Source organism: Schistocerca cancellata, chromosome 8 (assembly GCF_023864275.1).
Source record: "Schistocerca cancellata isolate TAMUIC-IGC-003103 chromosome 8, iqSchCanc2.1, whole genome shotgun sequence".
Classification (NCBI taxonomy): Eukaryota; Metazoa; Arthropoda; class Insecta; order Orthoptera; family Acrididae; genus Schistocerca; species Schistocerca cancellata.
In genome coordinates, this window is record NC_064633.1 from 493,162,265 (window position 1) to 493,174,833 (window position 12,569).

Genomic DNA, 12,569 nt, shown 5'->3' on the forward strand with positions numbered 1-12,569 from the left:
CCTTTCATCTACTAATCGCACGGTTTTGCGGTGCGGTCGCAAAACGCAGACACTAAACTTATTACAGTGAACAGAGACGTTAATGAACGAACGGACAGATAATAACTTTGCGAAAATAAAGAAAGTAAAATTTTTAGTCAATGGAAGACTTGAACCAAGGACCTCTCACTCCGCAGCTGCTCATGCTAACCACGGGACCACAGTGCTCCTGAGCTCATAATCTCCTTGATGTTGCCTATCTTGCGCATGGACTACTCAGTTTGTATATTTTGCTTATTTTTTTCATAGTTCCACACAACTTCTTCCTGTTTTCTCCATTGATCTGTGTTCAGTTTTTCAATGCCTACCCACTGTGCAAACTTATAACTAAATCTGAGGGGGGGGGGGGGGGGGGGGGGGGGGGGGGGGGGGGGGGGGGGGGTGCGATGGGGAGGTTCCCTTGTTAGCAAGACTGGACCTGAATAATACAGACAAGATACTTTATGATTATGGTCTGGCCCAACATGTGCAGCCTTTCTGGAACGCCAGTATTTATGGAGGCAAATACATGTGTCACCACTCTCCTCAAAAACTGAACAGTTGATGACTTCCACACACAAAAAAAGAAACAACAGAAAGGACGATTAGATTTAATGAATGACAAGTTCACTGGAGATGGAATGCTAGCTTCGATTGGGGAAGGAGAGTGACAGTGTCCTTTTTTTAAGGGACCATTTGCCTTAAGATATTTAGAGAAACTACAATAATGTAAATCATTGATGTTGAATGTAGATTTGACACAGGATTCCACTAAATGAAGTCCAGCGTCTTAACAACCATGATATCTCACTCAGTCTTGGAAAACAGGAATGTGGCAGTGGTAGACCGAAGCTGTGAAATAAGCGAAAGGCATACTAACCATACTCTCACCGGTTACCCATGTCTGGCAGTCTGCTGGTGTCTTTTATGTAAAATCATAAATGTGTCAACGAGAACAAATAACATCTACTGTCCTTAATATTTCTTTACAAAGCTGTTAATTACACTTAGACTGAGACACAGCATCTCCAATTACAGATGGTAGAGAGGTTAAAACTCATTAACTTTAATATAGTGTCAATGTTTTAAAGAGAAGACAATTAATTGCACTGTTTACCGTATTTACTCGAATCTAAGGCGCACTCGAATCTAAGCCGCACCTGAAAAATGAGGCTCGAAATCAAGGAAAAAAAAAAAAAAAATTCCCGAATCTAAGTTGCACCTGAAATTTGAGACTCAAAATTCAAGGGGAGAGAAAGTTTTAGGCCGCACCTCCAAATCGAAACAATGTTGGTCCATTGTAATATGAGACACAATTTAGGTCGAATGAATGACGATACAGCTACAGTAGTTTGGTTCGATTCGTAAGCTTAGCAGTTAAGCTATACCAGGTAGCCATTGCTATGCGTCAGGCACTCCGTCCATATTTATACGGGTACCCTTCCTTTTTCATGTGCTTCGTCTGGTTTGAACTGATTGCTTATTTTTCTTTGATATGGTAAGTGCTGTTCTCTTTGTTATAGGTGTTTACGTCACTCTAAGCTAAATATGTATTACTATACTGTGCCATTCATTGTTTGTTGCATTCTGTGTTTACGGCCTGTCGCCGCTTGTGGCATGGCTTGCTTTTGTGCACGCTACCGCCGCTTACACACAAAAAAAAAAAAAAAGGAGAGAGGAATCGTCTCATTAGCGAAACAATGGCAAGAGACTGCTGCTTTGTTTGATAATGATCAACGAGAACCAAATAATAGAATGCGTATGACAGAAGATGCTCTGAACGAGAGTTAAGCGAAAATTTTTCTCCGTTTGAAAATCTTTGCAGATGCCTCTTTAGTACATTACATTCTGCACAGAAATTAGAGTCATCTTAGATTTAAAAATCTAGTCAATTGCCGTGCTTCATTTCTGACTGTATCACTATTAGGCACAAGAATAATACGAATATAAACATGACATGATATGTATATTCTTCCGCGTTTGCTGTTGTCTCACTCTAGTTTCGTAGTTTATTAGGCAGACAGGTTTTAAATGAGATAGCAGCAAACATGAAAGAATACATGGCAAAATGTTTATATTTGTATTATTCTTTGGTGAAGAGAATATTGCATGTGATTCACAATTCATAAAAGTTCCTATTAGCAATCATCTCTTCTCACAGGTAAGAAAAAATTCAGAACATAGAGTTGGCCATATTGACAAACATCCAAAACAGTCTTGCCAATCGGATTTTTGTAGTACATTGAAATGCTGCTAAATTCGAAGATGAAAAATACTCAATTTGTATTTACTTCGTTGGATAATGTATGAAAATGCAGTGGTCGAAACTCGGGGCGGAGAAAAAAGCTTGTCTTCCACCTTTCTTTCTTGTTTTTTTTTTTTTTTTTTTTTTTTCTTCATTTATATACTGACGCAGAGGTTTTGGCGCCAGTATTTATCTTTGTGCCTGCAAAGCATGCCTGTGTAGCACTACATATATTCGACAGCAGAAGTTGGCTGTGGCGGCACCTACCAACATTTTTCAGAACTTCCGCTTACTTTGCACTCGATCCTAAGCCGCAGGCGGTTTTTTGGATTACAAAAACCAGAAAAAAAGTGTGGCTTAGATTCGATTAAATACGGTAACTGTGCTGATTGATTGCATCCCTTATGAAATACTGATTGAGAAACTCAATTTTATGGAGTACAAACTACAGCACTAATAATAACTGCTTCATACTTAAGGCACAGAAAACAATATATTTCAGTTAGAAACAGACATTATCTAATGAAAATGGTAAAGACAGGGGTACCACAGGGATCAGTGCTTGGACCATTCTTTTTCATAATTGCCATGACAAGTTCCTCAATCTGTGGTCTGCTATGCAGATGACAACAATAATTGCCACTCACCAGGACACGTCAGCATTACAACAAATGCACTGGAATCACTAAATGCTGCAGTAAACTACTGCATCTAACAGACTACTGTATAATCCTGACAAGACCTAGAATCTTTTTTAGGACTATTTAATCATATAGAAGCAAGAACAGTTAAAACTTTTAGAATTCCATATTGACTCCAAATTAAGCTGGGTAGAATACTTCAGTCACACCAGTCACATTATCATAGGTAACACACCTAATGTGGAAACTGAGAGATTTAGTTACTCCCAACTATCTAACAATGAAAACAATCAACTCTGCAGAGTTTCTCAGAACTCCACAGGTGGGAACTAGCACTACAACATGTCCATGGTTCTTGCCACCCACCTGGCCTTAATTTACGTTAATTTCTTCAGTCCCCGCATTTCTTCACAGTAACTACTCTTTTCGTTACTCTGTTTTAGTTTTCTACACCTTTCATTGACTTACCTCTCTATTTTTAACTGCCCCCCCCCCCCCCCATGTCTGTTACGTACAATGCACTTAGCTTTTCACTCTTATTAACTCAGGCATTATGTTTAAGCAGTAATCTCTGTCTTGCTTATTACCCAGTCTTTCACCTTTAAGCTCTCAAGTTTTCAAATCTCGTCCAATGCAGTCCCCAACAATCAGCCTTTCCTTTCCATCCTGTACAATAAGTTGCCCCTGACCTGCAGTCCTGGGTGACTTTCCCGAAATCTACCCCTTTTCCTAAACCTCTCCAGTCATTTTCCCTTCACTCTTCTTCCTTTCCCTACAACCCTTCTGGCTGAAGAAGGAGCCACTGGCTCCGAAACCTGCCTAATTACAAGCCTCTTTTATGTGTGTTCTTCCGCCGCTTGGTGAGTAGATTTTTTACTTCGGACTGCTAGCTGATACATTGAAGATACAAAAAAATGTATAGGGCTAGACCATGAGGTCACTGTTGACCTCTGTGTAAAAAACTCAATATACTTAAAATTGTAAATCTGTGATCAAAAAGTCAGTATAAATTTGAAAACTGAATAAATCACGGAATAATATAGATAGAGAGGTACAAATTGACAAACGTGCTTGGAATGAGATGGGGTTTTATTAGAACCAAAAAAATACAAAAGTTCAAAAAATGTCCGACAGATGGCATTTCTTCTGATCAGAATAGCAATAATTAGCATGACAAAGTAAGACAAAGCAAAGAGGATGTTCTTTATAGGAAATGCTCAACATGTCCACCATCATTCCTCAACAATAGCTGTAGTCGAGGAATAATGTTGTGAACAGCACTGTAAAGCATGTCCGGAGTTATGGTGAGGCATTGGCGTCGGAAGTTGTCTTTCAGCATCCCTAGATATCACGATACGCTTAACCCCATGTCATTCCAAGCACGTGTGTCAATTTTTACCTCTCTATCTACATTATTCCGTGGTTTATTAAGTTTTCAAATTTGTACTGACTTTTTGATCACCCGGTATAGGTCTCATCACTACACATTAAGACATATATAAAAGAATTTCATGTAAGAGAAGATATACCAGCATAACACCAGAGGAAAAACTGAAATGTATATTCTGTGACACAGCCTAGTAAAAATAGCCCACTCATCCACAGTCAGCTCCCTAATAATTTTTAACAAATTACCACCTTCAGCATGGTCCATGCCTTCTAAAATATTTCAAAGAAAACTGTACAGCTGGCTGGCTTACAATCCATTATATAATGTAACAGAATTTTTTGATGAAAATAAATGTGAACATGTTATAAATTATTGTAATTGTGTATATAATTAAGTGTACATATCTGTGACTGAGCATGTAATAAAATATATGAAACACACGTTAAAACTTTGAATGTATGGTAATTATGTATAGAACTAAACATATCAGTATCATGTATAAGTCATAAAGCCTTTTCCATTATGTTAATGAACAGAAAATAAAGATGAATAAAGAATAAAACAAAACAACTTGCATTTTGTTTTAACTTCTAGTCTATAAGTCAGTTTCCTGGTTGATCATGCTTGTGTAACAGTGTGTTAGCAATATAGGCCCCAAGGCTTAAATCTGTTTAATTTTGCAATCATATTCTGTAAGGATTCTTTAGTTAGGAATGAGAGCTGAAGCTTCTTTGTTGACTGCATTGCTTCACTATAAAACAGATAACTACCACAGGCAACAAATCATCATTTATGTAGCAACCATTCCACCTTTTTATTTACCTGCTATTTTCAAGGTTCTTCTCCAATACCATTCTCACTGACAACCCTGCCCCCCCCCCCCCCCAGTCCCTCCACACACACACACACACACACACACACACACACATGCACTCTACAAGACACCTGCTTACAATTATGTGAATACGGACAAGTAGAAAATTAATAATAAAAATACTCTCACTTCATTCTAGAACAAAACAATCTATTTCTCACCTGAGTACTGTCCAAATATGGTGCTATATGCCAAGTTGAGCTGTTTACTACCCCATAGATAATGGTGACCCATTTGTGGTGGTTTGTCCCTGTGCACTGGCTGTGTAAATACCAAACCTTTGCATTTCACAAACCTAAAAATTGGGATTATGTATTACAATTTCAAAATTGCAAGTGAATGGTTTGAAAGGACCCATAAAATGCACCTGTGTTTTCTACCTGTTCGTGGCTGCATTGTAGCAATAATTTGGAAGAAAATCATAATTTAGTTCCCAAAATACATGGAGGGTAATTCGTCCATATGGAGCCAAAACATTATGATTTGCTTCACGATACATTGCATCATATTCATCAAGTGCCAAGTATTTTGACAACAACTTGTGACATAATCTATTTACTTGCAGTAAACCATCCAACTCCTGAAATGTATAAATTTACACTTAGAATTAGATGCAAAAAGTCTGCAAAACATTTATTATATTTGAAACAAATAAAAAATCATGATAGATTACTAAGCATTCATTCAGAGTTATTGTTTGTCATTGCAAAATGAGGTTAATGGTTGATGCACTGTTGGAAGACTTGAAATTTCTTAAATTAAAGAGGCTTTGGTTACACAAAGTAAAAATTGAAAACTTCATGATAGGCATTTAGTGATGGTAATACTACAGACATATCATCAGTTGGATACAAGCAAGAAAAACATTCTCAGTACTAACGTATGTCGTAATGCTGCTGTTGAGTCTGCAACATGTTAATTAATCATAGCACAAACCACAAAAACAAGACAGAATATTTTACTTCAATACTAAACTTGCCAACATTAATAGCAGATGTTCAAATAATGCAATGAAGAAGAGAAGGGCAAGCAAAACATTTTCTTATAGCTGCAATTCAAAACACTGCTCCTCTATTCAAACCTTCAGTGCAACAGTCCTCGTGAATATTTGTGCGAGATAATAGCAAAAGAGAATGCAGAGATTGTGAATAGTTGGTTGGTTAAGCTAATACATGATGGTATAGTGAGTAGCTATGGCTCACTCAAGATGGAATTCCTGTTATAGACTGTACAATGGCTAGACCGTTATTATGATGAAGTCAATTAAGAACTACTACCTATACTTGAGCGAAGTCCCATCAATATCTGTTAGCCCAGTAAATGGGAAATGAAAATCAGAAAGATCAATGAGCTTGTTTCTTCAAAATACGAGGGAAACTACAGAAATCATATACACTATTTGTGATCCTTGACTTTTGCATTAACTGTATTTCAGAGCATCACTTATATACAAGTGGAATACTAAAGCTCCCCTTAAAGCAGTGATCATACCTGATTTCTGTGTAAGGAGTTCTCTGTGGACGGGACAGTGGCCATTTATGACAACTGTAACAATTTCTTGAAAAGTAATTATACTGTACTGAGCAAATATTTTAGAACTTTGAATGAGAGATTTCTCTCTCCAGATTTGACACTGTTTTATTTCCAGTCCATAAGAAAGACATTAAATTAATTCAGACAAAGGAGTTCCGCATCAGAGTAAATGCAAACAGTGACAGTTCTAGATAATGCAATCATAGATTGTTCTACAGTGGAGGGGCACACTGAGGAAAATTAGTGTTGTCCTGTCAGACCACTATATACAAAATTAACAGTGAAAGGAATTAATGTAGAGTTATAGCTCAAGGTAATAAACAAAATATTGGTACTATCTATCACATACAGCAGAAAATGCTTTGTTATTACACAAGTCAAAGATTTTTACACCAGTTTTCTTAAAGAGAGAAGGTAATTTTATATCAATATTCTTAAAAACTAATGTCACTATTGCCTAAGTCAGAAAATTCGATTATATGGTAAAATGGGTGTTTCAGTAGCCAGCTACAATCTAAATTTTGGAGTTGCCAAAGGGCGTGGACAGAGTAGACAGTGGTAGTTCGTTTACTAATAATGTTCTTAAAAAATATATTTTATTTTCGGTGTGTTACCTGTCCTTAAAGCTTTGTGTCTTGTGATGCGTAACTTTCCTTTGCATCTGGTGTTGCATTGGTGTGTGTCTATTCTGGTACCACAATGGTTTACATTGCTCTTTAAATATAAATTAGAGCAACATAATCAGAAAGATTTATGGCTTAAGTGTGGTGTATGTTACAATGAAAGTACAGTGATCCATATGTTAAAAATCTGTAGTACCAGTATTTGTATAAGTCTCTTGACTGCAAGAAGTTTTTATGTATTTTTTAATTTGATTACTATATTAGATCAATAATGGTGATCTTCAGATCAATCTGGGTTAATAAAACAAAACATCATAATGTATGAGCCATTCTTCAAAGCATAAATGTGGCACCAATAAGCAACCAGTTTTGATAACCAATGGAGTAGGAGGAATGGAAGCTGTTTAATAATATGACAGACAGACACATCCTAGTTATAGAATGTTGCTACAGCCAATGTTACAAAATGCTGCAGAAAGTTATTACCCAGGCCGAAACAATGTATTATGGGGAAAAAAAGGCAGCACTCAAAACAAAAATAAAATTATTCAGTTAAAGAAATAACAATGTATGAGGTCAGTCCCAACATATTACATTTCTTCTACAGAAGAATGAAACTGTTAGAGGTCTGCCAGAGTTGTGCAAGATATTTAACAACTTCTACGGTTTTATCAAAATTTTACTGGTTCAGGTAAGTGTGCAGAACTTTAAAAAGCTGGTGCTCCAAGACAATTATGTCATAAGCAACTACAAGAAACAGGAAAGGAGAGTACTCAATTAATTAATAAATCACTAGAGGGTAGACAGTAACTATGATGAAATAATTTAAGTAGAGTTATAGAGACAAGTGAACAATGCATAGCCCTGTACTCATGTCAATTGAGCAATAGGTCTCTCAGGTACAGTTAGTTTTTAGATACCTTCAAATACTCATTAGTAAAATTGCCTCACACAAATGGAGAAAATAATAATGTAGACAATTATAGGACAATTTACTTGCTACTAGCATTTTCGAAGGCAGTACATGAAAAAGTAGTACCACATCTTAAAGTTGGCAGATATGTAACTCGGACTCAAAGAGGCATTAACAGAAAATTAAATTTACTCGTTTGCACAAGAGGCACTTTCAGGTTTAAATGGTAAGTTGCAGACAATGGGTAACTTCTCTGTATAACAAAAATGTTCAATTGTGGGATCATTCTATACTTCTCGATCTTTATGGAATTTGGCAAAATCTAGCAAACAAGAGACAAAAGTTTTCCTCCAGTGCAAAGAACTGCGACAAAACTAAATGTGACTGGGATGCTGTAAAGTGGGCGGAGACACAGGGTTCTATTCTGGGTCCACCACTTTTTTTACTACACATTTGTCACTAAATATTACAAATGATAAAAAAAAAATTGTTTCAGATATTACAAATGCTATAAAAATATGGTATGCATGTAAGAGAGTGAGGCAATAAGCTAGTAGGTAACAGAAGCTTGTGGCATATAGAGAGAAGGTTGTTGTGTAATCGTACGATTTCCTGGCAGATCAACAGTTTATCTTGGTGTCCAAAACATTTACGTAACATGATATTTCGACAATGTACCTAGCCATCATATTCAGATGATACCAGTGCAATGAGCATCTCCACTACACCGAACGTCTTTTATACTCTTATAACACCCCTCCCATTCCCTCACTACAGAGTTGCTCGCACATCGTGTGAACTGGTGATGGGATGCAATTTCTTAATGCTGGGCACTAACTCTGGTCCCTCAGTGCTTCTGCTGACCTGTCAAGTGTGAGAACTGGTCTCACCCAAGGTTGTGACTTCAGTTGGCTGAGAGTTGGGCCCATGCTTTACTGAGAACTGAAGTTGTTTTGGGATAGTGTTCTCATGGAGGCTCTTGAAATATAAGTGGCTGAGGTTTAACCAAAGAGGACAGAAACCCCTCAGTAAAGCATGGAACTCAGCACTCAGCTAATTGAAGTCACAACATTGGCCAAGAGTGACTTCCACATCCAATGGGGGTGGCAGAAGCACTGAGGGGATGCAGCTCAGGCCCAGCATTGATAACTTCTTTCCACCACTCCACACAATATGGTATGTGTCTGGGTAATGACAGAAGGGGTGAGGAGCGATAAGAGTATGATGGGGGTGCAATGTAGTGAAGACACTCATTCTACAGGCATCGCCTGAAATGGTGATAAAGTATGCTGACAAAATATTCTGTTACATAAATGGCTGACCTGGCTCGGCACCCGAGAGCAACACAAAGAGAAAATTATTATTGAACAGCAACAAAACACAGTACACAATGTGCGATCTGTAATTCTCACAATGTGAAATGTTACAGTCAATTGATAACCAAATAACCATAAATCTGATATTTTTAATACTTAGCACTGATAACACATAACAAGTGTACTGGGAAGTTTACCTTCAGGGTCTTGTACAAAACTGAATGCTGCTATCTTAACTACAAGAATAATCACTGACACACAAATGCAAAAACTTGTTTCACTCTATTATTTCCTACGGCATTTTGTTTAGAGAAATTATGTGCACTCACAAAAACATGTTAGTTCACAAATTTAGGGAACCCTGTTGGAAAACCATTTCAGAATTGTGGATCCCTGTAATCCCTGTACATAATTCTCACTTAGGAACTCAAGATTTGGGTATAACAGCCCATCAGCAATGAGGTCACACGAGAGAGAGAGAATATGCTCAGGTAGGACAAGGATGGGAAAGGAAATTGGTTAGAACCGACCTGGTATTTACTGTAAATGATTTAGGAAAATCCTAAATGTGGGTGGTCAAACAGAGGGCTGAAAGCGCCACTCCTTCTGGAAGCAAATTGGATGTGTTAATCACTGTGCCACTTTGCTTGGTTCCCTCTTAGGATTAGTAGTTAATATGTTCTCATTCAGAAGGAATTACAACATTCACTCAAACAAGACTCAACAGAAAACAATTTGCATTTGGAACCATTTCTCTGACCATTATACAGAAAAGTGTGTACAACCTGCAGGTTCAACTGTCAAAAGACATGAAACAAATCTGAAACACCCTTTATTGTCTACAGCAACGGCCTTGGCCACAGTGGATACACCCGTGAGATCACCGAAGTTAAGGGCTGTTGGGCGTGGTCGGCACTTGGATGGGTGACCATCCAGGCTGCCATGTGCTGATACCATTTTTCGGGGTGCACTCAGCAAATTGAGGAGCTACTCGACCGAACAGTAGCGGCTTCGGTCAAGAATACCATCATAACGACCAGGAGAGCGGTGTGCTGACCCCACGCCCCTCCTATCCGCATCCTCCACTGAGGATGACACGGTGGTCGGATCGTTCCGGTCGGCCATTCGTGGCCTGAAGACTGAGAGCTTATTGTCTACAGGAGTTTATTGCAATAGCTTAAAGTCTTTCACTGTGATATGTTATTTATTTGCACATAATATCACAAATCTTTTGTTTTATTGTTCTTTAACTTATTTCTAATTTTAAGATTTGTAATCAGTGTTTTGAGAAGTAAGCAATGAACTGTTCTATTAATGATTACCTTTCGTTCGTAGGGTCACAAGGAATCTGGGAAGAAATAATACATAATGACAGATAAACATACAAGTAGTGCATAAAATCATACAAGCAGTTGATGAGATTTTGTATTAAGGCAGCCGACAACAATGACTGGATGGGCAACAAAGTCAATAAACAGAAAGGGAGATATCACCTGCGGTGTTTTTAGTAAGCTATACAGTGTCATCAAAATTTAATTTGCAGTCTGTCTGAAAAAGAAAGTTTATAATCTGTGTATATTACCATTTTCATATTACGGCAGAGAGACATAGAACATTAATGTGAAAAGCATTCAAAACCTGAAATTCCTCAAGCAATGGAGAGTTTTATGCTGAGAATTACTAGGAGATGCAGGAAAACGTAAATTAGATAAAGTGAACTGGAAGATGTCATTAAGACTGCAATGAAAATGGCATGTAACTTCCAAGAGATAAGATCAAGTCAATTAAATAAAATGTTCAGCGCAATGGGGGTGTGTAAAGCTTAAGACTTTAATGCAAGGAAAGTTTAGAGGATGCTTTTATCCAGATGATGATGATGATAACCATTATAAATTATTTGGAAACTCATTCAACAAGAATAATGTTTAGCATTTCTTGGCACAAACTCTAACAGCATCAAGGAATGTACATGTACTCACCACTACTCCTGTAATATCGCCTGCTTCAAATTTACTAATAGCAAGATCAAGTGATTTTTGCATATCTGCATTTATCCTTTGTGTTATAAGCTTATTAAGATCAATGGAGCGGCCCAATAGTTGCACATGTCTCTGCTTTAAGAGTGTCTCATAACGATTAGCACGAGGATATGGCAAGAGATATGTGCCCTGGGCAACACATTCAACACGGAACCTCTTATCCAACAATATGCTGAAAATTAGAACAAAAACAATGAGCTGTTGCACACTGCTTGTAGGTGCATAACTTTTATATAAAGGGTGTTGACTTTAACTGAAGACATTGAAATATCTTAAAAACTACATATCCGATCAAAAAAAGTTATAATTCCAATTTGTCTCGGAGGGGGACATCCAACAGTACCACACTTGAGAATCCACCCCACCCTGAGTGTGGGTGGTGGGTGCAACTTTGAAATACTCAATTGAAACCTGTTTTTTATTGCTGATTACAATTTGGCCACAGATGGCACTGTAATCAGAGGAACAGAAATGGGTACACAAACGTAATTTACAACATGCTACTCAATGGTCCTTGAATATCCAATGGCATGTAGGACCCCAACTCCATGCTGCAACGGTAGGACAGGCCAGTATTTCATAACTTCTACTTGTAAACCCCATTTGTTGTCTTCCTCCAACGTATCATCATTTCAAACAGGGGACTACTCGATGTGCCACTGTGGCCGAGTAGCGAACTACGTGTATCATAACAAGCAGTACACTGCAACTGGACCTCGCATATTGTGCAGATGTAGAACAGGTAGCGGCTCTAAACATTATAATACTTGTGCAATGTTTATTGCCTGCACACCTACCTATCATTTGGAAAACAGACATGAAAATAGACAATGGATGTTGCAAACACAAAAGAAAAAATTGAAATGATACTGATTTATGGAGAACGAAGGAGAAATTTTGAGGGTGTTGTTGCCTTGTACGCTGAGTGTTTTCCTCAGAAAGCTCACTCTCACTCATTTTGTCTTTATGTCTCATGG

At 37.7% G+C, this 12,569-nt stretch overlaps 1 protein-coding gene across 2 annotated transcripts in view; it reads right to left on the reverse strand.

Moving 5' to 3' along the window:
• LOC126095197 (cytoplasmic FMR1-interacting protein) overlaps positions 1 to 12,569 on the reverse strand; it is a 159,206-nt gene that overhangs the window by 45,969 nt on the left and 100,668 nt on the right. For both annotated transcript variants that reach the window (XM_049909930.1, XM_049909929.1), the window contains 3 exons: positions 11,533 to 11,764; positions 5,549 to 5,748; positions 5,330 to 5,463 (listed from right to left, as the gene is read on the reverse strand). In XM_049909930.1, the coding sequence (XP_049765887.1) occupies positions 5,330 to 5,463; positions 5,549 to 5,748; positions 11,533 to 11,764 (566 nt within the window). The remainder of the gene's footprint in view (positions 1 to 5,329; positions 5,464 to 5,548; positions 5,749 to 11,532; positions 11,765 to 12,569) is intronic.